The 24,492-nt window shown below is 40.6% G+C and overlaps 1 protein-coding gene across 3 annotated transcripts in view; it reads left to right on the top strand.

Moving 5' to 3' along the window:
* The window catches only part of otud7b (OTU deubiquitinase 7B), a 33,681-nt gene extending 9,514 nt beyond the window's left edge, over positions 1 to 24,167 (top strand). The window contains exons 2-12 of one of the 3 annotated variants that reach the window (XM_032559379.1): positions 12,377 to 12,606; positions 13,613 to 13,783; positions 15,238 to 15,468; positions 15,550 to 15,651; positions 15,971 to 16,098; positions 17,357 to 17,463; positions 17,689 to 17,816; positions 18,268 to 18,417; positions 19,129 to 19,246; positions 20,505 to 20,583; positions 22,352 to 24,167. In XM_032559379.1, the coding sequence (XP_032415270.1) occupies positions 12,522 to 12,606; positions 13,613 to 13,783; positions 15,238 to 15,468; positions 15,550 to 15,651; positions 15,971 to 16,098; positions 17,357 to 17,463; positions 17,689 to 17,816; positions 18,268 to 18,417; positions 19,129 to 19,246; positions 20,505 to 20,583; positions 22,352 to 23,794 (2,742 nt within the window). In that variant the 5' untranslated portion in view covers positions 12,377 to 12,521 and the 3' untranslated portion in view covers positions 23,795 to 24,167. The remainder of the gene's footprint in view (positions 1 to 12,376; positions 12,607 to 13,612; positions 13,784 to 15,237; positions 15,469 to 15,549; positions 15,652 to 15,970; positions 16,099 to 17,356; positions 17,464 to 17,688; positions 17,817 to 18,267; positions 18,418 to 19,128; positions 19,247 to 20,504; positions 20,584 to 22,351) is intronic. The other 2 variants (XM_032559380.1, XM_032559378.1) reach the window with 2 other exon arrangements.
* Positions 24,168 to 24,492: the final 325 nt, after the last annotated feature.

Genomic DNA, 24,492 nt, shown 5'->3' with positions numbered 1-24,492 from the left:
AACTCAAGAGAACCAAAACTATAACGAGGTTGCAGTGTTACGCCTTCTGGGGAACGTACTTACCATTATTCTTATCAGTTCTTGAGTTTGTCTCGACTAAATTTATCAACACAATAAAGGAAGTGACACATTGTCAGGTGGTCCCTGTGAAAATAAAGGAACAAAAGCTTTTGGATGACATTCATTCGCTTGAAGATAAGAAAATATTTCTACGATTAAGCCAAAAAAAAAAAACATGAGTATTAAAATGAAATAGTGCTGTAGTCACAGGATGAAGAGCTATGTCTGTTAGTCTCATTCAGAACAGGCTCTTTCTTCCCTTTAAAAGGGAGTTTGTTGTTTCCTGCTGTGGCATGCTGTGCAGCGCTTCAGGGAACAGAGGACTCGGACGTCTCTGCTGCATGCTCTGCTACATGACATCAGCTCTCAGGCACCGATAAACACTCATGCTCCGCAGCTACTGGCCGGTCCACCAGACTGGATTTAGCACTTATTACTTTGCTCCAGTGAATATCAACAAAAGCACACATTAAGCTTAAGGAAACCAGGACAAAGTACTCGCATAACTTTAGGCACGGTTTGTGGGAAAACGCAGAATTTTTATCAGATGACGAGAGGTCAGGTTCACCATAAGGAACCAGAAGCTAAACAACATGCAGGGGAAATGTTTATCTAATAACCTGTTAATGTAGCTGTGGTTATGTTTATGAACAAAATGTGATTTAACTGGCCAACGGATATGATTCATGTTCCATGAAATAATCTGGCCCTATTAACTCTGGGCATGAATATTGATGTTTGGACATGCAAAGAGAGAAAACTGGGCATGAGTTGGTTACCAGTATTAAAATAAACCACAGTCTTATACATTTATGGTTTCAAAACCTCTATAATTTTTCTATCTGACTAAATAAAAATACTTTTAATGATTGTCCAGAAAACACAGAGTGACCCTTCTTACAGCTCGAATCCATTTTTTACACAATAAATACTTCCTAAAAATACCTCCGGTATTTATTGCTACCACCTTGTTAGACAGACTTCTGTTGTATACTTCAGTCTATAATTTTGGGTGTTTTAAATCCTCCATTTAATTTTGTTTACCATAACTGCCTCACAGAACAGAACATGAATCTAAGATATGAATGCATTCTTCAAGCTACAGAGGCGCTGCAGAATCTACAGGTCACCGCTTCAGGTTGTTTTGTTAGAATGAACTCTACCCAGTAATGTGAAGAGTTTCTTGGAAAAACACCGTGCGTGCACGTCTACATGCTCGAAATTTCACATGCATGAATTTCACCGGCCGCCTGGCTGGAGGAGGGGTAAACAAATGCCACCTTATCACACAAGTTCCATAGGAAATGAATGGAGAGGGAGCGACGTTGCCTTCTGTGTCTTGAGCCCTTTACTTGACATCCCGCTACAGTCAGTGATCAAGTGGCGAGTAACAAAAATTTAGCTTTTTAAGCTCTTCAGAGAATAAGAATGCTTGTCATTTTTTCCCCTCCTCTTTTTTCTATTTTGGAGTGTGTTTAATGAGGAAAATATTGCAAATATTTCTAAAGTAGCACCATGAAATCATAAAAAGAACCACAAAATCCTAAACCAAAGCCACAAATGAGCTGCACTCACTTCACACACCCCATCTTTTGTGTTTCATGGATTGGTAGATTATTTTGAAACAAGATAACAAGCAGATATAATAGCTTGCACCTCTTTAAAAAACAACCCGACACATACTACCAAGGTAAAATGATCTTCTTGAGTTATTCGTCTTACTCTGCCTTGTGCTGTCATGTGGAGGAGAAAGTGAATTCACACAGATCAGCTTCGATTGTTTCCGAGCCGTCAAGCAGGTTAGCGAGGCCGCAGGAGGGAAATTAGGCCGTGCAGACATTTCTTTGATGACTGAGCGGCTTTTGGACTCCACCAGCTCCAGTGGCATAACCTCAGAGTTGGGAGGCATGAATGTGGAATCTCTGACATCAAGTGTGTGTGCACAGCGGTGTTGTCTTTCACATTATGTACCGTTGCTACCCCAGCTGGTGGTTTGGGCCCCCATCAGGGCAGAGAAGTGGCATTTCTGCTGATCTCATCCACCTTGTTTAAGTTGTCGTCTCCTTCCTTCGGAACATGTGGGACGTTTGACACTTCTTGGAGTGCAGGCTCAGCGAAGCAGTGAGAAAACGGTTCAAGTCCTTATTTGGGAAGAAGATGGGCAGTTGTGACAGCAGCTGGATCCAAATTCACTCAAGACACAAAGAAGCTTTTTTAAACTAATGCTATTAAAACAGTCCATTTGCCAGTCTAAATCGACGTCACTAATAGCTCTCTGGATGTTCTGTTTAACTGCATTTCACTGGGTTTTTATTGATTTCACTTCAGTGACCAGCTTGCTAGTGTACTTTCTTTTGTCCAGAGAAATGGTCACAGTCCAATTTACTGTATTGATTTCTTCTATGTAAGCAATTACAACAGGAAAGATTTGTTCCTTCCCCTTTTTATTACTTAGTGCTTTGGGAAATTGCTACTCTTTGCCTTATTTTTAATTTTACATTTTTGTTTTTAAAAAGAAGCTACATCAATTCAGAGAGGTTTGTGTGTTTTAAAGTTCATAAGTTATCAACATTCCAGTTAGCCTTCCGATTGTGTTTCCAAGTAGATAAATTGTTTGAAAACTTTTCACTAAGAAATAAGAAAGCTTAGTCGCACTGTGTAAGATGGGAAGTATTTCCATAGATGCATCATGACGTGACTGGAAGTCTCTTTCAGTGATCGGAAAACAAAAACAAATTAAATGTTGTCACAACTGAAATATCTTTGGTAACAGCCAGTATTGCAGCAAATCTGTTTTAAATATTTCAAACCCCAAATACACTTTAATATGCATTAATGTGAACAGTGGAAATCACCTTAGCACTACTGCAGTACCTGACATCTACAGTCTTCCTTGGGGGCCAATCATTACCAAGAACAATTAATGCCACTCCTGGATTGACTGCTTATAAAACACCAGCCAATAACGTGTATTGCGCCCAGGTATTTTATCTTTCTTTTGAATATTTTCTTTCAGATCAAGTTTATTTGGTCAAGAACGCCACAGTGAACAATGTTGCATGTTAAAAACAACATTGTTTTGTATGAAGGTTTTCTACCAACAGGCTAATTTACAAACGCAGTCCTTGGTTGGACCTTTTTTTTTTAAAGACAGCAACATTAAAACTAAAGATTCCCGTCACCCATTATTTTAGAAATGCTCTAGGAAAAGATTGTGAAAATAGACAAGTTTCCCACAAATAACTTGGAAGAGAAATCTGCAAATGCTGTCCCTCAAATAGGCGGAGGAGCGTTTGATTCTGCTTCATGCAATGCCTTAGAAGGTGATGTGCCTACATTATTCCAATGAAACGCTTACACGCCCTTCGAGATGAATCATCACACACAAGACGATGGGATTAGCAGATTTTTCCTGCTTTTTCTTCAGACTTTGCTTTTCTTCCTGTTTGGAATGAACAAAACTATATAACCTGTAAAAGAAACACTACTCAGTTCTGTGAGAAAAAGTATTTTAGTTTACTGACTGGGTTTGTTCTTGCTTCCTGCTTTCATCTCTCTATTATGAAGGATTTTTTGGTTTCCCTCCTCAGTCAGCCAGCATTGATCCCTCTCCTTCCCAGCTCTTATGTAATGAGTCAGTGTAGGCTGACTGGGTTTGGTCACTTACCCAGATTTGAACACACTAGACAAAGTGACTGCTGACTATCAAACATCTCACCACACCTTTATTTATTTGTCTTCTCTTTCTTCCTCTGCTTTAGTTCACTCGTCTTTTTGAACTTTTTAAAAACACACTTCTATTTGTAGTTTTCATAGAAATAATGACTTGCTTGTTATTGGAGATATTTCAGCTTTTAGGCTCCTCTATGGATCTAGTGCATAACGTCCCAGATTTGATTTGTTGGTAATATCCAGAATGCTATTTTGTTTCGTCAAGTTCTTTAGTTCCCAATAAATAAACTTAGAGCTGTTTAGCTTTTAATATTTGGTGGTAATGCTCTAAAACCTCCTCATGTATGTATTTCCAATAATTGTGAACTAGTGATGGCACCACGTTTATTCATAATGGTGGCATGAAGTCAATAAAGGCTCAAATGTCATTTAACCCAAAATTGAGGGAAAAAATTTGTAGTTCACTCAATTTTCTTAAACGCTTTTTCTCTACCATAGTAAAACAGTCAACGGTTGATGTGTCTTAAGTGCAAAACCAATATTGGCCCAAACTTTAGTATTAGTGCATAGTTCACCTGGCTATCCCCTGCCTTCTCTTTTTCCAAACATTGTTGCACTCCAAAATACTTTCCCCAACAAACAGAGAAACTGAAGCAATCTTACTTGAATTTCTACTAAAGGAATGCAGATGGTGATATATTAAGTCAGATGGTTTATTGGTCTTACTGTAGTGCTCACTGCTTCATTCACAGGCTGGCAGTTTTGGTTTCTATTTCCGGTCTCTGCACTGGAAACGGAGCAGTTGGGTCACCCTTAGCACTCCTGTTACAACTCCCACCAGTCACATTGCCTCTCCATGTTTTCTTCTGTCCTTAATCTCATTACTCATATGGTTTTGCAATTCAGAGAGGGCGTCTAGCATTAGCTGAGATCACAGGAAGGGTTTATGTGATTGAACTAAAATAGAACAGACACATTTATATGGTCATTTAACAAGGCCCATCCATTAAAGGCGAATGTTGCTCCTCATTTAGATATGTAGGTAGGTGGATGGATACTTCTGCTTCATTTGGTCTGACCACGAAATATGTGGAAGGAAAAATAGTTCGGGTCATTGTGGTGTGTGAATACTTCTCATTCCTTAATCGCAGCTCATTTTACTTCTCATTGTAAAAGAAAGCTTATGTTTCAGATGAATGAAACCCAGTTGGACCAAACGATAAGGGGGAGAACCTTGTTCCAGTACATGACTGTTTTTGTGTGACAGAAATGTACAGCATTGACGTGTAGCTGAGTTTTAAAGCTATGTGGAAGAGCAGGTTCTATGAACATATGACCTCAGTGGTAATAAAACCCTGACATGTGACACACAAGATGGAGCATGTTGCTCCATCCCCTAATTATTGTCCAGGAGTTTAATCCAAACGCATTATCTCACTTTTTTTGTCAAAATAAAAATTAATATTGTATATTTGAGTTGCTTATATGCTGTATAGTTTTCTCTTATGATGGTGCTGTGCAGCTAGACAATCTTTACTTTGGTCCCATAAATCAGTTAGACCCAGTTTGTTGACAGAACCACCATTTTTAAGAAAAATATTGATTTATAGTAGTTGTGTTTGTAAGTGACCCACTTAATGAATGATTATAGAAGAGTTGGTGGAAAACAACCTTTTGCATACGACTGACTTGAGGCCCAGTTTTACAGCGGTATTGTTCCTTGTTTTTATTTATTTTATGGGTTGCCTATTTATTTACATGAAATTTTAGGGTTATTTTCTTTTTTCCATCTTCAGTATGTGATGAAACTATTACTTCAGTCACTGCAGAAAAACAGGCAGTCGTCTATCCAACGTTGGTTTCCAACAGACAGGAGGAAGGCACGGCTCAGTTTATGGTCGGGTGACTGTAATTTATGTTGTTTGTGTTGTGAAGTGTGGAAAAGAAGTGAAAGGCAGTCACCTGTTAGCCTCACACGATTCTAAGGTACGCACATGTTTTTGTAAGGCAGCTTGACAAACTTCAAGACAAATGGTGTGGAAACTTTTAAGTGTTGATTGGCTTTCTTGGTCATATGAAGGCGCTGCAACATCTTAGAGCTAATTGTTTTGGAAATAATAATTTCTTCAGGATTTGTCACAAATTAGACTTAATCCAGGTGTAAACCTACCATTCAAAGGTTAGATGTTGATTATGATTAATTTGGCTAAATTTGGTTTTAGGTATAATTCCAACTGGTCAACAGATGGGAACACTCATAACAAACTTTAGGTTTTCATGTACAGTGGACACCTGGTATTCGCGGGGGTTAGGAACCAAATTTTTGAGATCCCCTCAAATTCTTATAACTGCCCATTTTAATTGTTCATAAACCAAATATATCTTAATATGCATTGATACAGTTGAAACAGTGTTAGCACTACTGCAGAAGCCAATATATACAGCCCCCAGCCCCTTTGAGAACTTTGTTCAAGTTACTTATTGGACCAATACCAATATGCTAAGAAGGATTTTACATCTGCTGCAAATGTGCCAATATGCTGTTTTTCCGTTATATTTAAGATATTTTTTATTAAAAAAGATATAAAAAGATAGCAAAGATATAAACTTTCTGCAAATAAATCAGTTATTTTTCACACAAAAATCTGCCAATGCGAATTGGTGGGGGTCTAGTGTAATGGAGAATATTGATCTCTAACTCCAAGTCATTACTATAAGAGATCTAATGTAGATGAAAATAAGAACTAATACTACTTTAAATAAATAAAATCTTAAAGTTTTTTTTCTTCATTTATTATTATTTTTTGGAGACCATATCAGGCAAGAACTTAGTCTTCTGAGAAAACTTATTAAATAACACAAACTAACAAAACTGATGCAAACATTTATTATTATGTCTACATTGCATCTAACTAATAAATATTAAATAAACAATGCAAAGCCTGAAAGCTTTAGTGGTGCAGTGATAGTTGGAAGCAGTGGGAGGTTTGGTGCAATGACTTCAATAAACATAAAGCAAATCGAACTCAAACTTTAAAACCAAGACAACCCAGAAGCTACATATCGGTTTCTCAAAATCAAAACACACCTTGTTTAAAAATAATCTCTGAATGCCAGAACTTTTGTATTTCCATTTCTTCATCTTTCTTCTCTCTTTCTGTTGAATGTTGGAGCAATCAAAACCATATTTTTCATTTGAAGCATGGCAACACAATCTTGCATGCTCACCAGTGAATTGACCCTCCCATCTCACCAACGGCTGAAGCGGTGGAACGGTGACCTCCCCGTCTCCCTCTGAGATCCAGCCGGTTCTCCCGAGCCCTCAGCTCAGCACCCACGTGTTTTCAGCAGCTCCTCTTATGTAAGCTCTCCTGCCAGACAAAAGCTCAGCCATCGCAGATACAAATCACTGACTGGCCCTTGCTGGCAGCAGAGCACTTAATGTTAGCTAGTAATCCCACTTACTGATGTTTCTGCTTAGAATGTGTTTTTACTGGCTGTAATTTTGAATTATACACGTTTATGTGTTCTCACGCCATTGCCTTTAAATGGTCTTGACCATACCGTTATTATTGGCTTCAGGTTTAGCTCGCCAGACGTCCACTGAGATATAAAAGCAGATTGTTTGACCAAAGCTGCCTTTTGTTTTTAAAGACAAAAACCCACAACCACAAATGTGCAACTTGCTCCTGATTTTTGCACTTAGATATTAATTCCCAATTCCCATCTGAAATCCCTCCATGGTTTCCGACCCACATGGATTCATTCATGTTTGCCAACACTTCAGTCTGGAAAAGTATGGCAGAAAACCATATACCCCTCTACCCTGGAACAGCTTCTCAAGGGGTAATAAAAGGCTTTCTACATGGTCTGGAGTCCATTTCTGCATTGGGAACCTCAAGAACAAGGTTCCCAATGCCAAAACGTGTTCCAGTCGGATCCGTGAAATTTCTGGTTCTTGGAAATGAACCATGCCATCACTCTGTATGCTGATGAAGTCAAAGACAAAGCATGGTTTCAAACCTGAGTAGACTAGGTTTGATTAGGGACAAAAATTGCAAGACGTTACATTTTTAGCTGGTGTAGTTATCTTTCATACTGCTCTGTGTCAAACGACCCAAACCCTTGGAGCAACCTGTTTACGCCCTTGCCCATGGTGGTGCAGCACCAAGAACCACTAAAGGAAACAACATGAGAACCTCTGAAGAAGACACTGAGCACAATTTGCTTATTCATGAAATGTAAACAAAAATGGAATGGTGTCAGATTTTAGCTGTAGGAGGATTTCTCTTTTGTCTTTGGCAAATTACTCTTCAACAATTGGCTCAGCTTGATCCAGTTCTCCTGCTAGATGTGTCTTTGTTTTGGTAGTATTTACCCAGAATGCCTTGCGTTGTAATCCCCATCCTGCTTTTGGAGCAGTCTCGAGTCCGCTTGGTGTTCACATATGCATTTGAACTTCACCAGAGTTTGCTTTAGTCAAACCAAGACCTTTACTAGGCAAACCAGAGTTGGCTTTTTTTGGTCCATATCAGAGTTTGATTTCACATTCACACCTCTCCAAACGAACTGGACTTTCTAGGCAATGTGCTTAAAGGGGACTAAACAGGACTGGTGTGAAAAGCACCTAAAGAAACGATAAGCATTGTGGCAAACGGGGGCCTTTGAGACCTTGGAGGCACACATGACATCTACCATCTTGCTACTATGCTCTTCTTCCACTAAAACAGAAGAAGAGCGGGTTTATGTTGGGTATTTTGATTTCCTAATAAAGGTTTGTCTAAGCTTCAAAATTCACTCACATGTTATTAGACTAGTAAAGAACAAGTGATTTATGCTTAGAGAATATAACCCCACAAGACTGCTGGGACACAATGTTCAATTTATACCGGCCTTTTCATTTGAAGATAAGCAGTTAAGTGTGTCTGAATCTGGGACAAATGACATTACATCAGCTGCTCACAGCAAGAGTTACAGACTAACTTCAGTACGTTCTGTCCGTAGCGTTTTGCCTTCATCACTCTAACATATTTCACTCCTGTCCCTCACTGCCCTACACTATCTGCTGGAGGTTTTATTATTAATCTATAATAGTGGCGTTTATCCTAGTGCCTAAACAAGATGAAAGTGTGATGGAGTTGCTGAAAGTTTGTTTTGAAGCTGTAGTCTTGTTTAGTTGACCACTTTTTTTGCAAAGTCTTAGGCTAACTTTACTTTGTTTCAATCAAGAGAAACAAAAAATGGTCAGTGTAGAATGGACTAGAGATTTGGTTCAGTGTTTTATTATTACTAAAGGATAAGTATAGCTGGATGAATAGATTGACAATATTCTAATTAAAAGCACACTTGAAAATTGGGGATACACTTATGTAATATTTTGGTTATTAATATTGGCCCAGTTTTACTTATCCAACCAATGCCACCATGTTAAATGAGGACAAACATGTTCTGATGCTATTGCTGATACTGATATATTGTGCATCCCTGTTGAAAATTTTTATTGTTTACAAAATTATACATTAGACAGTGCAGACATTTGTGAATAAAAAAAAAGTTTAAATCACTTTTGCATAGCCTGATATTTAGACACTGTGTGTACCAGATGTACTTGAATGCACCATAAAAATGCATCTTCTTTAAATCCACTCTGCTCAGACAGTACTGGCGTGTTTTTACAAGTCATATGCTGTGCATCATTTTGGACTTGTAAAATCCTGTCAATAGTTGGATTTGGACTTTAGTTAATATTTTTTCAGAACCAGTGGTGTTTATGTTTAGTTTGGTTTTTCAGGTGAGTCATTTAGTAAAGAGCAGAGTGAGCCATCTGCCCTATTGCTGTTGAAAAATGCATACCCTGACAAATTTTTCTTTCAGTCCACTCTCCTTTCTACACTGCAGCTGCACGATGAACCTTAATGTTTCCAAATGATTTAATAATAACTGGGAGTTTTGTCTGTTTCGGACATCGTGTTCAGGTATAAAACAACACTGTAGTTGTTCAGTACATGTGCGTACCAAACCATCCGGACTCTAGGCATTTTATTTATTTTATTTAATTTTTTTGTCCTTTACACTGTATTTATTATTATTTAAAATTAAAATACAAATGGAATGATTAATATCATGGCTCTCATATCAGTGCAGATTTTTCCATATTCATTTTAAAGCATCTTCCCTCACACGATAGATCTTGTGAAAAGTAAACAAATACTTATATGTATAGTATTGATGTCTGTTTGCTTTAATATGAAATGTATGTTTTTCATTTCCATGTCATTTGCAGCTAAAACACCTCATGCCCCAAAGATAAAGACCAAGCACATGAATGCACGGTACACATAGTTACATAATATCAGAGATACCCCCCTGCAGATATTTTTGTTAAATTCCAACGTCGTAAGAGGAACATGGTTAACCTTTGGCATAGTTTGCTGTACACCTGCCACCTCCTCTGGTCCCCCGAGTTTTGTAAGCAGTGTCCTTGATGGTAATTAAACAGCGTTATCTCTATTTGTGTGGCAGTGAATAAGATCAAAGTTTGTTTCCTCACACCAAAGTGAGTTTAATCAGATAACATCAAAGTTCTCCACAGACTGTGGGAATGCCAGGGCACAGTGGCTGACGTTTTACAGGGAATGCTGCAGAAATCCAGTTCTGGCTCAGAAAGCCTCCGCCTGCGTGGCTTTTGATAAAGATAAAGAAACTGAGGGAGGCAAGAAGGATGGTGGGGAAGAGTAAACTGGTGAGTCATCAGACACAGTGGAAAAGAGTTCACTGAGTCACGGCTGAGCCAGGAGCACTGGGAGGTGGATGAGCTGTGGAACAGAGGGGAAGAGATGACTAGATGGGGTCAGGATCGGATCCAGCAGCGTCTGAACCGGTCATCAGGAATGATGATGACTTAGGCTGTGAATCCTGGAAGGTTTATCATGCGCTTGTTGCTTAAAAATGGTTGAACATGGATATAACATGAGGTTAAACCCATTAGTTATGTGTATTTAAGATTTGTATTTGATATAAAGTGCAACTTTGAGCCATCTGGGATGCGTGCTAGGCCTGTCTCTGCGTACAGAGTATTATTTCAGCCTCGACTGAACATCCGTTGATTCAGGGCTGCCTTCTGACTCATCCCTTCTGTCCGGCTGCTGCATCGATTGCCCTCTACATCCCTCGTGTCAACAGACCATTGATGCTGACTCTCTTATTCTTTTGGTCTTGATAATGTCTCTACATTGATTTCAGTGGCCGACTGATGCAACCCCACAGTTCCTTTTGAGCCGCCGATGAAATTTAAGGAGTGGAGCTATGTGATCGATTTCAAAGCATCGACAGGCATAATTATTCTTCATGTATTTGATATTATACGCATAATTTAGCTGTAGTGAGATGAAAATATCTCATATAGCCAGCAGAAAATTTACATATGACATTAACTGAGATACAAATGTGTCTTTGTGATGACTTTAGATATGATTTATGAGGTTGTATAGGCCTATTAAAGTTTTTGTGTTTAATCAGCATGCATTATTATTATTCATAAAATGTCATGTCTAGAGGAGAACCAATCAGTCTCCAACTTTTTATTGAGTAGAATATCACAAAAGAGAGGGAAAAATGTGCTGTGGGTTCTTAGTTAGAAGTATTAGTTTTTGAATCCAACAGAAAATGAATGAATTACAAGAGTATTCCCATCAGAGCAGAACAAGCAGAAATCTGCTGATACTGATCCGTTTGGTGGGTCTAAATGGTTTCTATTGACACACTGTTCAAGTAGGCTGGCATTGAGAACACAGGGGGGTAATTAACAGGTATGAGGGCTTTAAGGATGTATAGAGCAGGTGCATATGGCTTATGTAAATAAAAAGGAGAAAAATATCAAAACAGAAAATACCACAACAGATGTGTATACTGCCAGATTGTTTTTGCTCTTTTCTTTTTCTTATTGAAATTTGTTTATTGCTAATATAGTGGACCCGAGTATTCACAGGAGTCAAGGGCCCACAAATTGCTAAAATGTTTAAAAAGTTTTACCTGCTAATTTTTAAAATACATTGAATTTCAGGCTTTTGTTGAATTTTAATCTCTGCTCTCCCAAAGTTTATCAACTGAACTTTCACAACTGTAACAGGCCCATGTTTAGTGCAGGCAATCTCATGTAGGATTTTTGTACATTTTGCATCAACTCGACGTCGGCAAGTTGTGTAACAAATAAGGCAAGACACGGAGCAAAACATCATTTTGAGAAAACATTTTAATTTAATTTGGTGTTTTGTTTTCCTTGCAGCATGTAAAGAGAGGAGCATAATACATTCTGGTTCTGTCTGACTGTTTGAAATGCCAATATGAATCAGGAACATCGGGTTATGCATAAAGGACAGTGTGACGAAGCAGTCTGCTTGTTCAGAATTAACAGGCCCTGTTTTTTGGATTTAGTATTTGAGAGTTGACTGACTGAAGGCATTTATATGATTGCCTCGTCTCTGGATAATGTTTTGGCTACAGAGGGTTAAAGCCGTGGCATTTAAAAGGAGCTTGGACGAAGCACGTACTGTAAGATATCTGTGATCTCTTAACAAGAAGCTGTAATGTAATCGTTTACTATCTGATAACATCTCTGTTTAACCTTTTCCATTTTTTTTCTCAGGTGTGGCCAGTAGAGTAGCTCACCAGAGGACGGCTCCACCTCCTCGCTGGCTGTCCCGTCTCGGAGAGCAGAGTCCGTGTTTTTTTTTTCTTTTTGTATTTTTAATGTTTGGAAGCAACCACTCAACTTGTGAATTCATGATCACATGACCGTGGACATGGACGCAGTCCTGTCCGACTTTGTCCGTTCTACTGGAGCTGAACCGGGATTGGCCAGAGATCTTCTAGAAGGTGAGACCTATCCCTTAAAAGCCTCAGCATTTTATTTAAAAAATCTGTTTTTTTACATATTTATTAAAACTGTCATCATGTCAAGACAGTATGCTGTCAAACAGGTACTGTGAAAAAAATTTAACTTTTCCACCACCTCCCAGTGGTACCATTACTAAAAATGCAACGCTCCCAGTCACAATCTATCTGAGCCAGGAGGAGGGTCTTAGCGCTGTCAATCAACTCCCTGTACGTCGCTCAATGTGTTAATGATGGAAAAACAACTTACTGTTACAGAAAAACTATTTATCTGCCGTCATCAATGGCTATGCTAACTAACATCAACCAGCTGTAGCTTAGCAAAGAGAAATCGCGAGGGGGTGAACATGAGATTGATTGACAACACTAAGACCCTCCTCCTGGCTCTGATTGGTTGTTTCTGACTGAGTGGTGTATTTCTGCAGTTAGTACTGGAGTTATCATTCTTGTACCGTCAAAACATAATCATTGAGAAAAAGATGATTATTGTTATTTTTTTTTTACATATTTAAGACCTAAAATATGTGAGACTGCGATTCTCTTTCTTTGTTTTTCCACCCACCCGACCTGCAACTGAACAAAGGTCATGTGGGTTCATGGAGACGCAGAGCTTTATCACTGAAGATATTTAGTTTCAGTTGCTGTTTGTGTTTTATTATTATTATCATTAGCTACCAAACACTGAGAGAAGTAAGGTATGGCTAAAGTGAAGAAGATTTCTGTTGCCTAGCAGCAGTGCAAGCTGCCAGCAGATATATGCTCTGAAAATGTAATGCAGCTGCAGCAGCAAACGCTGGTATTCACCCGAGTGACGGAATGCACCTTTGCATGAGATAAGACGGCCCATGCTGCAGTGACTGGTGGTAAATATTTAAACTCATTAACGACGCGTCATTTGCTCGCCTTGTAAAACAGATCCAGGTTGTCGAGTCCCGTCATCCAGTTGAGTCACATGAATGTTTTCTCCCCTCTGCCTCCGTCTGGGTAGGTAAGAACTGGGACTTCACGGCGGCGCTCAGTGACTTCGAGCAGCTGCGACAGGTCCACGCTGGCAACCTGACGTACTCGTTCCCAGAAGACCGGATCTATCAGCCACCCGAGAAGGAGATGGCCCGGGTGGGGCGTCCTGTTCTCCACCGGCAAGATGAGGTGGTGCAAGGTGAGGCGCAACGATTTGCAAATATTTGTTTATTTTTCATTAGAGTTCAAAGTCTATTTATGTGGTCGCTTGGTTGTGATTAGACTTGGAAGCCATTTTGAAACATTTAAAATATTTAGTTTTTTTGTTCTGCTTGTCAAAGGTTGTAAGGTGTGTTTATTGACTTATCTAAAGTTCAACAGCTTTCTTTACTTTGCTGGCTACACATCACCCTCACAACAACAACGCAAAGGAGTTTCAACACAGTGGAGTTTAGATTTATGTCCAGGCCGGGTCGGACCAAAACTATTCCTTTGATGGTCGGATCAGTCTCTGGTTTTTGTGGCACATTTAATCAGCCAATGATACATATACAGAGAAAGCCAAACGAGAATACTTGATATAAAGGTGTGTGGTAACACTTTATTTGACCGGGTGTGCATAAGGCTGATATCACACTGTCATAAACATGACATAACATCATGAACAAGAAAGAGTCTTTATGAATGGCTATGACTGTTGTCATTAAGTGTCATTCAGTAGGTAATGACACTTTCAGTGTAAAGCACTTTGAGCTGCCCTGTTGCTGAAATGTGCTGTACAAATAAACATGACTTGTGAAGAAAGAAAGTAAAAAGGCAGAAGTTCATTAGACTGTAACAAGCGCCCCGCCCTGCTTCGCTCCTATCACTCACACATCTCAGATGATCTTCACCTGACCGACAACAAGTGACAAAATGGAGTTAAATAAAAGCTAGAAATGGAAACAGTTACGCTACTTACTCAAATTATAACCTAAAAATTATGTATTATTAAAATATTATGTCGGGTTTACTTTGGCCTCAGGCCTATAATTGAGGTAAATGAGTTGGTTTGGATCGAGTTCAGACACGATGTCGACTGGTTCAGGTTGGGTTGAAATTACAATACAGTGTAAAACAATCAAAGTTAAAAACAGGGAAGTATTGCAGATTCATTAAAATAAAATATCATGAAAAAGTTCATTTATTTTAATAATTAAGTCAAAAGCAAAAATTATGTTGCATACATGAATTACACACAAATTTATGCACCCCTGCCAACATATTTCTAGTAATTTTGATGATTATGTTTAACAGTTTATAACAGAAGTAATGAGGAAAAAAAAACATTTTTAAAGCATCTATTTCTAGTTTTCACAGTCTGGTCCGATGGTAGATGGCAGCACTGGGTGTTAAGTTTGGTATCCAACCAAAGTCTGTTTGAACTATCTCTGTTACTTATCTACCCAACTTTTTCCTTCCACTAAACTTTCTATTCTTCAATATTTATTAGAAAACCTGAATGATATAACCCCCACAAAGTTTTTAACCTTTCCATCTTTTAATAAACTGCATTGTTAAAAATAATACAGTAAACTGCATACCTAATTGTAAAACAGTATAACAGTTTCTAGGTTTACTTCCCATCGTTTCCTCTCTGCCGTTGTGTTTCAGCGGCGTCAGAGAAGCGTCTGTCGAGGGGCATTTCTCACGCCAGTTCCACCATCGTTTCGCTGGCCCGCTCTCACGTCTCCAGCACTGGCGGCAGCAGCAGCGAGCCGCTCCTCGACACGCCGCTCTGCACTTTCCAACTACCGGACCTCACTGTGTACAGGGACGACTTCCGCAGCTTCATCGAGAGGGACCTGATCGAGCAGTCCATGATGGTGGCCTTGGAGAACGCCGGTCAGACTTTCACTCATGTGTCTCATAAAGGTGAACGCTGTCTTAAACACAGGGGTTAAAGTCAAAGTTTTCTGCCTGCAGGACGACTGAACTGGTGGACGAAAGTGGTCCCAAACTGTCAGAATCTGTTGCCGCTAGCGACGAGCGGAGACGGAAACTGCCTGTTGCACGCCGCCTCGCTCGGTGAGTCTCAGACCTTCCAATATTGTTCAGGTTCACTCTCCATTAGCATTCAACAGGAGAGCTTTGCTGTTGATTGAGGAACTAATTGCAGTGTTGCTGAGCGCATCCACCTCCCCTTTGTGGCCCTCTTAGGAATGCCTGTTCAGAGAAATTAATAAGGCCACAGCTGATGTGGACACATCAATTTAGACCTTGTTCTGTTCACTAGCTTAACGTCTCATGAGAAAAACATAAATGTAGGCCTACATTTGTAGAAATTCTGGTTCTCTTATGTTTTATGTAGGAGAGAGAAACAAAATGTTGTGCGTTTCTAATTCAGGAATGTGGGGCTTCCATGATCGTGACCTGATGTTGCGGAAGTCTCTGTATGCGCTGATGGATCACGGCCTGGAGAGAGAAGCTCTGAAGCGCAGGTGGAGGTGGCAGCAGACCCAGCAGAACAAAGAGGTGCGTTACCCTGACTGCCCGTCGCTCGGAGACACATCAGCTATTGTCTGGCTAAAGTCATAGTAAAAAGAAAGCACAGTTTTTGATTTACCATAAATAACATCCATTTAGTTTAAAAAAGTTGTTTACTTTTTTTGCTTGATTTTAGTTGTTCACTTTTGCCTTGACAATTTTGGTCCATGTGACCAAAAGTTTGGAAACCCCCACTTTACACAAAACTACAAACTGCTTCAGTAATGAGCCTCAGATAAAAGAATCTGCCTCAACCTGCGAGAGAAAACGGCTCCCGAAGCTTAAAACTGTGTTTTTTTGCAATTAAACCCAAACTTTCAGGTACATTATTCATCGCCAGCTGCTTCAGCAATGCAGCATCCATATTTAACAAGGCTTGGCTGCATAACAGGGATTTCAATAGCTGGGCCAAAGCCCAATAATTGGTATAAATGTGAGTAGGAATTTAAAGGTAAAATGTAGAGACACTTTCCAAAGCTGAAAAATGGGTAGAACATACGTAGAGGCATAAAATAAAATAAAATGTTTTTTTATGTGTTTATTTTTTGGACAGTTTTGGCTTAATTACTGCTATAATAATGTTGTTCTTTCAGCAAATGGCTTTTTTTTGAGTTTGTGTACTCCAATTAGTGAATAATCGATTACTAATTTAGCTTATGATTATTTCAATGATTAATTGTTCCAACTCTGTTAAACTGTATTAAGAACATTAAATCTTTTCTAATTTTAGACATGCCTGCAGTTATTTTTTAACTTGACCCACATTATTAACATGCTGATGGTAATGTTTAACAGTATTCTCGATAGGCGGCTGTAACTCCTGATCCTCTCATAAGGCTATAAATGTTCAGTACTGTGACTCCGAAACAAAACCAGGCTGTTTTGGGGTTGTTTTCATTTTTTTCCAGACTGTAGTTTTTTGGTATGAAAGCAAGCTTTGTGGTGCAACAAGTGTGTGATTTAACATGGCAGCAGCCGGCTTGCAGACCAGACGCCCACAGAGCAGAGGCCACACCAATAACTGCTTAATATTTGGTCGTTCTTCAACGGCCGCTGCGACTCTTGCAGCGTTTATTTTCCATGAGAAATTCTGGCGCTGCTGTCTGAGCAGCACAGACGCTCCGGGCTCAGTTGTCAGTTTGTAGCCTCGTGGTAAGACGCAGGAACGTCGGCTCATGCTTTTGTGTCATTCGACACCGTCTCTCTAAATGACAAAGCTGTGTCCTTCGTTTCCCCCCCTTCTCAGTCCGGGTTGGTGTACACGGAGGAGGAGTGGCAGAAAGAGTGGAACGAGCTGTTGAAGCTGGCCTCCAGCGAGCCAAGAATCCACTACAGCACCAACGGCACCAACGGGTAAGGTCTGGCACGGACAATGCACCGACTGTTAACCCACGCCACTTAGTCACACGCTGCTTGTTTTCCACGAACAAACAACTGCGGCGCGTCACTGTGACATGTCCTCTGAGACGCATAAACAGCCATGCAAGCCATGCTTTTTAATGAAACGCTTTTTTACACGGTCTGGGTCAGTTCCAGAGTAAACAACTGTTTGTTTGTGTTTATTGTTGGTTTCTGCAGGGCGGAATCGTCTGACGAGCCGGTCTATGAGAGCTTAGAGGAGTTTCACGTCTTCGTCCTGGCTCACGTCCTCAGAAGGCCCATCGTGGTGGTGGCCGACACCATGCTGAGGGACTCTGGAGGAGAAGGTTGGTGCGGCAGAACCTCCGCCTTGTAATGCTTTTTAACGTGGAGGGATTCAGGCAGAGGGTCGCCATGCTTCACTTCCACTCTAGACATGAATGAAATTATCACACGTATGTCACGGTTTTGTCGTTTTTTAATTTTTGGCACATAACAATTAAGCGATACTGATAAAGTTTCCAACTAACAGGATAATTGCGTTTCCACTGCTGTAGTAGCTTTATGAGGATATACAATGGTCAGGACACCACTATCAATAACCGATATTTCCCAATATTATAATTATTTCCTTACCTTTCAACACACTATTGACATTGCTTTCACAAAAACATGGAAGAACATCTGTCTTCCATGTTTTTTTCAATTGTTATTGTTATTAATTATTCCTTTTGTTTTGTTGATAAATAGTTTACCTTTTGTCATCTAATGTCCCCTGTGCCCGTCTCTCTGCTGCAGCCTTTGCTCCCATCCCATTTGGAGGCATCTACCTACCGCTGGAGGTGCCAGCTGCCAAGTGCCATCGCTCTCCCCTGGTCCTGGCATACGATCAGGCACACTTCTCTGCCCTGGTCTCCATGGAGCAGAAGGACAGCTCCAAAGATCAAGGTGAGACCCCTAATGTCTGCAGTGGCTCTAAAACCGGCACACAGCCCTGTTCAGATGCCAGGATTTCAAGGAGGAAAAAAAATAAATACATTTCCCAATAAAAACCATTATTATTGCCTTATGTGATGTCACTTTCAAGTTCAACACAACCTGAAAGTGAAATTTACACGTAAAATGAAATTTGAACTCTGCAAATTTACACGTATTACTTTTGTTTGTGTATTGTGTTATTACATGTTAGCTCTTTAGCTAATAAAGACATAAAATCAGAGTTGGAATAAAGAAAAAAAAATTCACGGTGAAACCCACCAAGATGTCTAACAAAGGTTTTTCATCATTTAGAATGCCACTGTATCCTGTAAATGTCTAAAACTGATGAAAAAATACTGGAAACAACCCAGTTTTATAAAATTATAAGCAGGAAGATGATGGCAATTCTTCATTTATTTAAGAACAACTCCATAGATAACTTTGAAGATCCTTAAAAAGATGCCATAAAATGTGTAATTGTGCCAAACATATTATAATCTTGGCAATTTCTCATCAGCATTTTTGCAAATGCTTACGATTAGACGTAGACCAGTCCAGAATGTGTCCCTGGAAATCAATGACATGGTCAAATTTAAATATCCTGGATTATTAGTGGTCACACTCAGCATGAGGAATAAAACTGCAACACAGTTTTATTCATTTTTTGTCTTTTTCTACCAGCAGTTGTGATTCCACTCACTGACTCGGAGCACAAAATGCTGCCTCTGCACTTTGCTGTGGATCCTGGGAAGGACTGGGAATGGGGAAAAGATGACACAGACAATGTGATGCTGGCGAGGTAAACGCACAAAATGAAACCGTCCACTTTCTATAGAAAGGTCACAAACAATGCAAACAAAATGTGACAAAATGCTGCGTCACATGCTTACGGGTGTGAGCGTGCTCCTAGGCCCGTAAACAGCAGCGCTGCTTTCAGCAGTAGGTGGAGGCGTGCAGAGATTGGCCGCTGACACCAGATTACAGATACCCACTGACAGTGACAATGAGATTAGCCGTAAATACTTTGAGTGAATGAACCAGAGGTGCAAGCGCCAAAAATAGCAGCTCTGTGGAAAAAGAACCTTATTAACTCAGCTGCTAGTGGTGACTGTCTCATCTGCAAGTGTGTTTAAAGGTCATGAAGTTGAAGGTTTACAGCAGAATGTGAATACAAGACATTATGATCTATTTTATCTCATTGTGTTTTATTAAATGTATTGAAACATTAGAATTGGCAGCTCAGAAACAAACCATTTCACCTCATTTTACAAAACAAATAGGGCTGCAAGTAGTGATTAATTGAATAATAAAATTGCCACATTATGCAGATTTTTCATTCATTTTTTAGAAATGCATAAAAGATGCAAATAAATAATTTGATTCATTAAAAAAATATATTTTTGGCTAAAATGCAATGACACAACATTTTTTTTGTTTTGTCTTTGACTTGACAACAATACAGTGCAGGGCTGATCTGTTGATTATTTTTTAGTTTACTGGTTAGTAATTGGATAACAAAAGGTGCTTAAAGACAGATATTTTATTATTTTTATTTTTACAGAATTTGAACCTGGGTAAGCTAAAACTACCATTTGATTTCTGGGAAGAACATATTTACAAAAGTTTTTAATTTTTGTTTTAGATTATATATATATATATATTTTTTTTTTCTTTACAATTATCTGCTCTGAGTTTGTTGTTCTTTTAACAATAGGCCTTTTTTAGAGTCTGTGGAATCTATGTTAATGATTAATCAATTATTAAAGTTGATGATTATTTTAATAAGCAATTGATGCAATTATTTGTTTCCTCCCTAAACACTAACAGGTGTAATTTATTTATAGAAATATATAATCAGATCAGTACTGAGGTTCAGATTCAATCCAGATCTTTTTTTTTTTTAGCCAGTTTTACTAAGTTTTTTTCTTTAATCTCAGGAAGCCCAGCCGGTTGCAGCAGTCATTCCTGCTGAGCAACATGTGGTGAAAGTGGACATTTAGCAGCAGAGTCCGTCTCACAACTGAACTTGTTTATCTATTTTTTCCTTCCTTACCCAGTGTGGCGCTCTCATTGGAGGCCAAGCTCCAGATGTTACACACCTATCTGACGGTAACCTGGCTGCCGCTGCCGTGTGAGGTAAAAACGAGCTGCTCCCATCAAACTCACCTCATCCTGTTGAAAACAAACCAAAATAAATCATTTATGTCAGCAGCTGTGTTTAAGTGTGAAAAAATCTTTGAATAAAAAGTCCAAATGTATCGTTTATATGGGCGTAAAATAAATGAATCCAATCATGATGTGCGCTTTCATGCATGTCATGTTTGCAACATGTGCAGTGTTGTAAAATTCCCTTAAAAAACACAGAAGCCGTACTTCTGTGTGTGCTGAGTCTAAAAGCAATCAAACGTGTAGTGGTCTGTTGGCTCTGAGTTTACTGAGCGCTCAGAATGGATCAGCGCCAGGTTCTAATGAGACGTTGCTGCACTCCCTCATTAAGCTACAGGCTCAGCAGTTTGCTGTCGGCCTTCCTGAACCACAGGATGAGAGATCGACGGACCAGTTTTGCTTCCCTTTCACAGCGCACACATTCACAGTCGCATCAGTTTCCCACAGTCAGGACAAATATTTAAATGCATTTCCTTCAAATTATCAGTAAAAACCACACCTCTGATTCAGGATACAAATTAATTCTGATCTAGGTGGATCTGACCTGAAAGAGACAGTGGATTTAAAAATGTCAACATTTCTGGCTTTTGTTCACCAATTAAAAAACTTAAAAACTTTTGTTTTTGTCCCTGTTCATTCTTCTAAACTTCCAGATTATCTGACGAACGTGAATCGAGGTTTAGATGTTCTGGTTAGATTTTCTTCACATTCGTCTCCTTTTTCTAAAGCAATGGTGTCCAAAGTGTGGCCTGGGGGCCGTTTGTGGCTCCTGAACTGATTTTGTGAGGCACATGACTGCAATTGCAGATGTAGGCTTTTGTTTTGAATCAGAATAAAATCAGTATAGACAAATTAAAATCTTTGAATTTAAAAGAATGGCTGCAACACAAATGACTACGTAAATACAATGCAATTGTTGTATTCTCTGGTGAAGATCACAACAGGGTTTGATTCTCCCACATCTGCTTTTAATGAATTTGCTAAACTTGCCTATAAACGTCTCAATAAATGAGGCCTAAATCTTGTTATGTAAAACAATTTTTATTTCAGACCTTTAAAAATTTACAGAGGACCCTTTTATTAATGAGGCAAACCTGCAAAACTATTAATATGTTTTGATTTTACAATCATTTACACATCCCAAAAACTGTGACTACTCATTGAAATATAGTTTTGCGGCTCAGTTTGTTGTTAATGTTGGTTTAAAAAAAAAATCACGTTATTTTGTTGTTCCTTTTATATATTTTTTTGGCCCTTGAATCCTTTAGACTTGGTTCTAACACTGGATGTTGCAGTTGAAATTAAAAGTTGAAAAGTTCTGGCAATATATTGATAATGGCATATTAATGTAAGTTTGTCCTCTCAATGACTAATGCAGTTTAGTTTTGTACAAAACACCCCGTCTGGAACTGAAAGAAATTTTAAATATTCAAAATAAAATATAACCGAAAATAAAAACCACACACAACCGTTACAATAAATAAAATGGATTATGAATTCTCCATAAAAAAAATCCTGTAAAAATATTAATCATCAGAATGAAACTTTTCAAGCTTATTTTAATTCATCATGTGATTAATTGCTTATTGGGACACGGTTATTTGACATGTGTTATTTCTTTACACCTTTGTTTATTTTTCTTCTCTCGCTGAACTAAAACCAGAGCTAAAGTTGTATTACATTTTATTTAAACGTTAATCTGGTGCACTAAATGTTTTTATGCTTGGTTTGCCTGCAGCAAGCCCCTCTGGCCCAGCCCGAATCCCCCACAGCGTCTGCCGGAGAGGACGCCCGAACGCCTCCCGACTCCGGAGAGTCGGACAAGGAGTCGGTCAGCAGCAGCTCCAACGGCAACGGAGAAGCAACGGCGGGCTCCACCGCCAACGGCAGCGGGTCGTTGGCCAAAAACAGCTCGTCTTCTTCCTCCAGCTCCTCCAGCAGCGGGTCCGCCGGCACCGGGACGGGCGGGAAGGACAAAACCAAGAAGGATAAAGAGAAAGACAAGAAGAGGGCGGACACTGTGGCAAACAAGCTCGGCAGTTTTGGGAAGACGCTGGGCAGCAAGCTGAAGAAGAACGTCGGCGGGCTGATGACGGGGAAGAACGCCGGAGCGGCCAGCGCCAAACCGGAAGGCGGGGAGAAGAAGAAGGGCTCGTTCAGGGGCAGGAAGGGCAGCAAGGACAGTTCGCCGTCGACCCAGGCCTCTGAGGACTCCGGGAAGGGATCGCCGTCGTCGGGCAGCGAGCGCCTCCTGGGGACCATGAGCAGCATGAGCAGCAGCGGCGGCAGCAGCACAGAAAGTGAGCACTACAAGTACAGCGCCGACGTGAAGGTGAGCCTGGGCATCCTGCGCGCCGCCATGCAGGGCGAGAGGAAGCTCATCTTTGCCAGCCTCCTCACCACCAGCAACCGCCAGCCCTTCCAGGAGGAGATGATCCAGCGCTACCTCTCCGACGCCGAGGACCGCTTCCGCGCTGAGCAGGAGCAGCAGCGGCGCGACGCCGAGCGGAAAGGCGTCGCCAGTAACCTCCAGCCGCCAAAGAAGGAGGAGCTGAGCTACCGGCCGTTTGACGCCAAAGAGGAGCGGACGGAGTCCTTACCGCCCTCCTTCAACCCCACGCCGCTGAGCCCCTCCCTCTACTCCGCGGTCATCCCCATCCCTCGCCCGTCGTTCATCGACCAGCCCCACGTGCCGACGCCGCTGACTCAGCACCTCCACATGCACGGCCACCTGGACGCACGGCGCCAGCTGGCTGGCGGCTCTCCGGCCGCCTCTTACCCGGGCCTCCCCGCCTACGCGACGCTGCCCCGCCACTGCCCCGCCACGCCGGGTCCCTCCCATCCTCAGTACATCCCCTCGTCCCTCAGCCCCTCCCGGCTCGCCCCCTCTTACCCGCCTGAGTTTGACCCGCCCGATTACCCCGGCGCTGAGCCCGTCGCCGGCGGCTACACCAACGGTTTCCGGGAGCTGAACGCCGGTCTGGACTGTCGAAGCGGGCAGCCCCCCATCAGACACTACTCTCTGGGCAGCGCGGGCGGCCTGTCCTGCCTGCAGTCCAGCCGCTGTCGGACACCCAGTTGCAACTACTACGGCCACCCGGAGACGGGGAACTACTGCTCATACTGCTACCGAGAGGAGCTGAGGAAGAGGGAGACGGAGCCGGCCGTCCACCGCTTCTGAGCGAAGAGTGGCCTTTTTATGTTTCAGTTCAACAGAACCGGGAATGACCCCTTACCGTGTCATTTCCTGTTGAAGGCGACGAGAAGAAACTGGGGGGTAGACTGTCGAAGAAACTGACTGCACTTCTGTTACGTTTTTGCTCTTATGCAGCTGTTGAGTGTGTGTGGGCGTGTGTGTGTGTGTGTGGACTTCAACTCTCCACCTGAGTGAAGTTATGCCCAAATCCCGCTTCTTCTAATTAAACAATATTTGTGTCAAATGTTACATTTTTGTGCAGCACAAATTTACGTTTGTGCCACTATCATTTTAAAGATATTAATGAATATTTCCAGAGGTCATCAAAGGTCAACCAGTCAGTCCACATTTACAGAATCAAAGGAAACATGGTGTCAATCAACTGAGCTACATTTGCTGGTTCATGCATCAAGAAATGTTGTTTTATCTTTTATTTTTAAGGCTTAAAAAGAAAAGTTCTGAGCTCAACCTGCTGGTTGCTTGTTTGTGCAACTATTTTTATTTACCGTATTTTCCGCATAGAACAGACGCTACAGTAGAGGCTGGGGTTACATTATGCATCCATTAGATGGAGCTGCGCTAAAGGGAATGTCAACAAAATAGTCAGATAGGTCAGTCAAACTAGATTACAAACCAGCGTTCTGAAAACTCCCTTCATTCCCAAAATGAATAAACAGCTGTTT

The sequence above is a fragment of the Xiphophorus hellerii genome, chromosome 3 (assembly GCF_003331165.1).
Source record: "Xiphophorus hellerii strain 12219 chromosome 3, Xiphophorus_hellerii-4.1, whole genome shotgun sequence".
Classification (NCBI taxonomy): domain Eukaryota; kingdom Metazoa; phylum Chordata; class Actinopteri; order Cyprinodontiformes; family Poeciliidae; genus Xiphophorus; species Xiphophorus hellerii.
The sequence above is the reverse complement of the archived record's forward strand: the minus strand, read 5'-3'. Positions and strand labels throughout refer to the sequence as shown.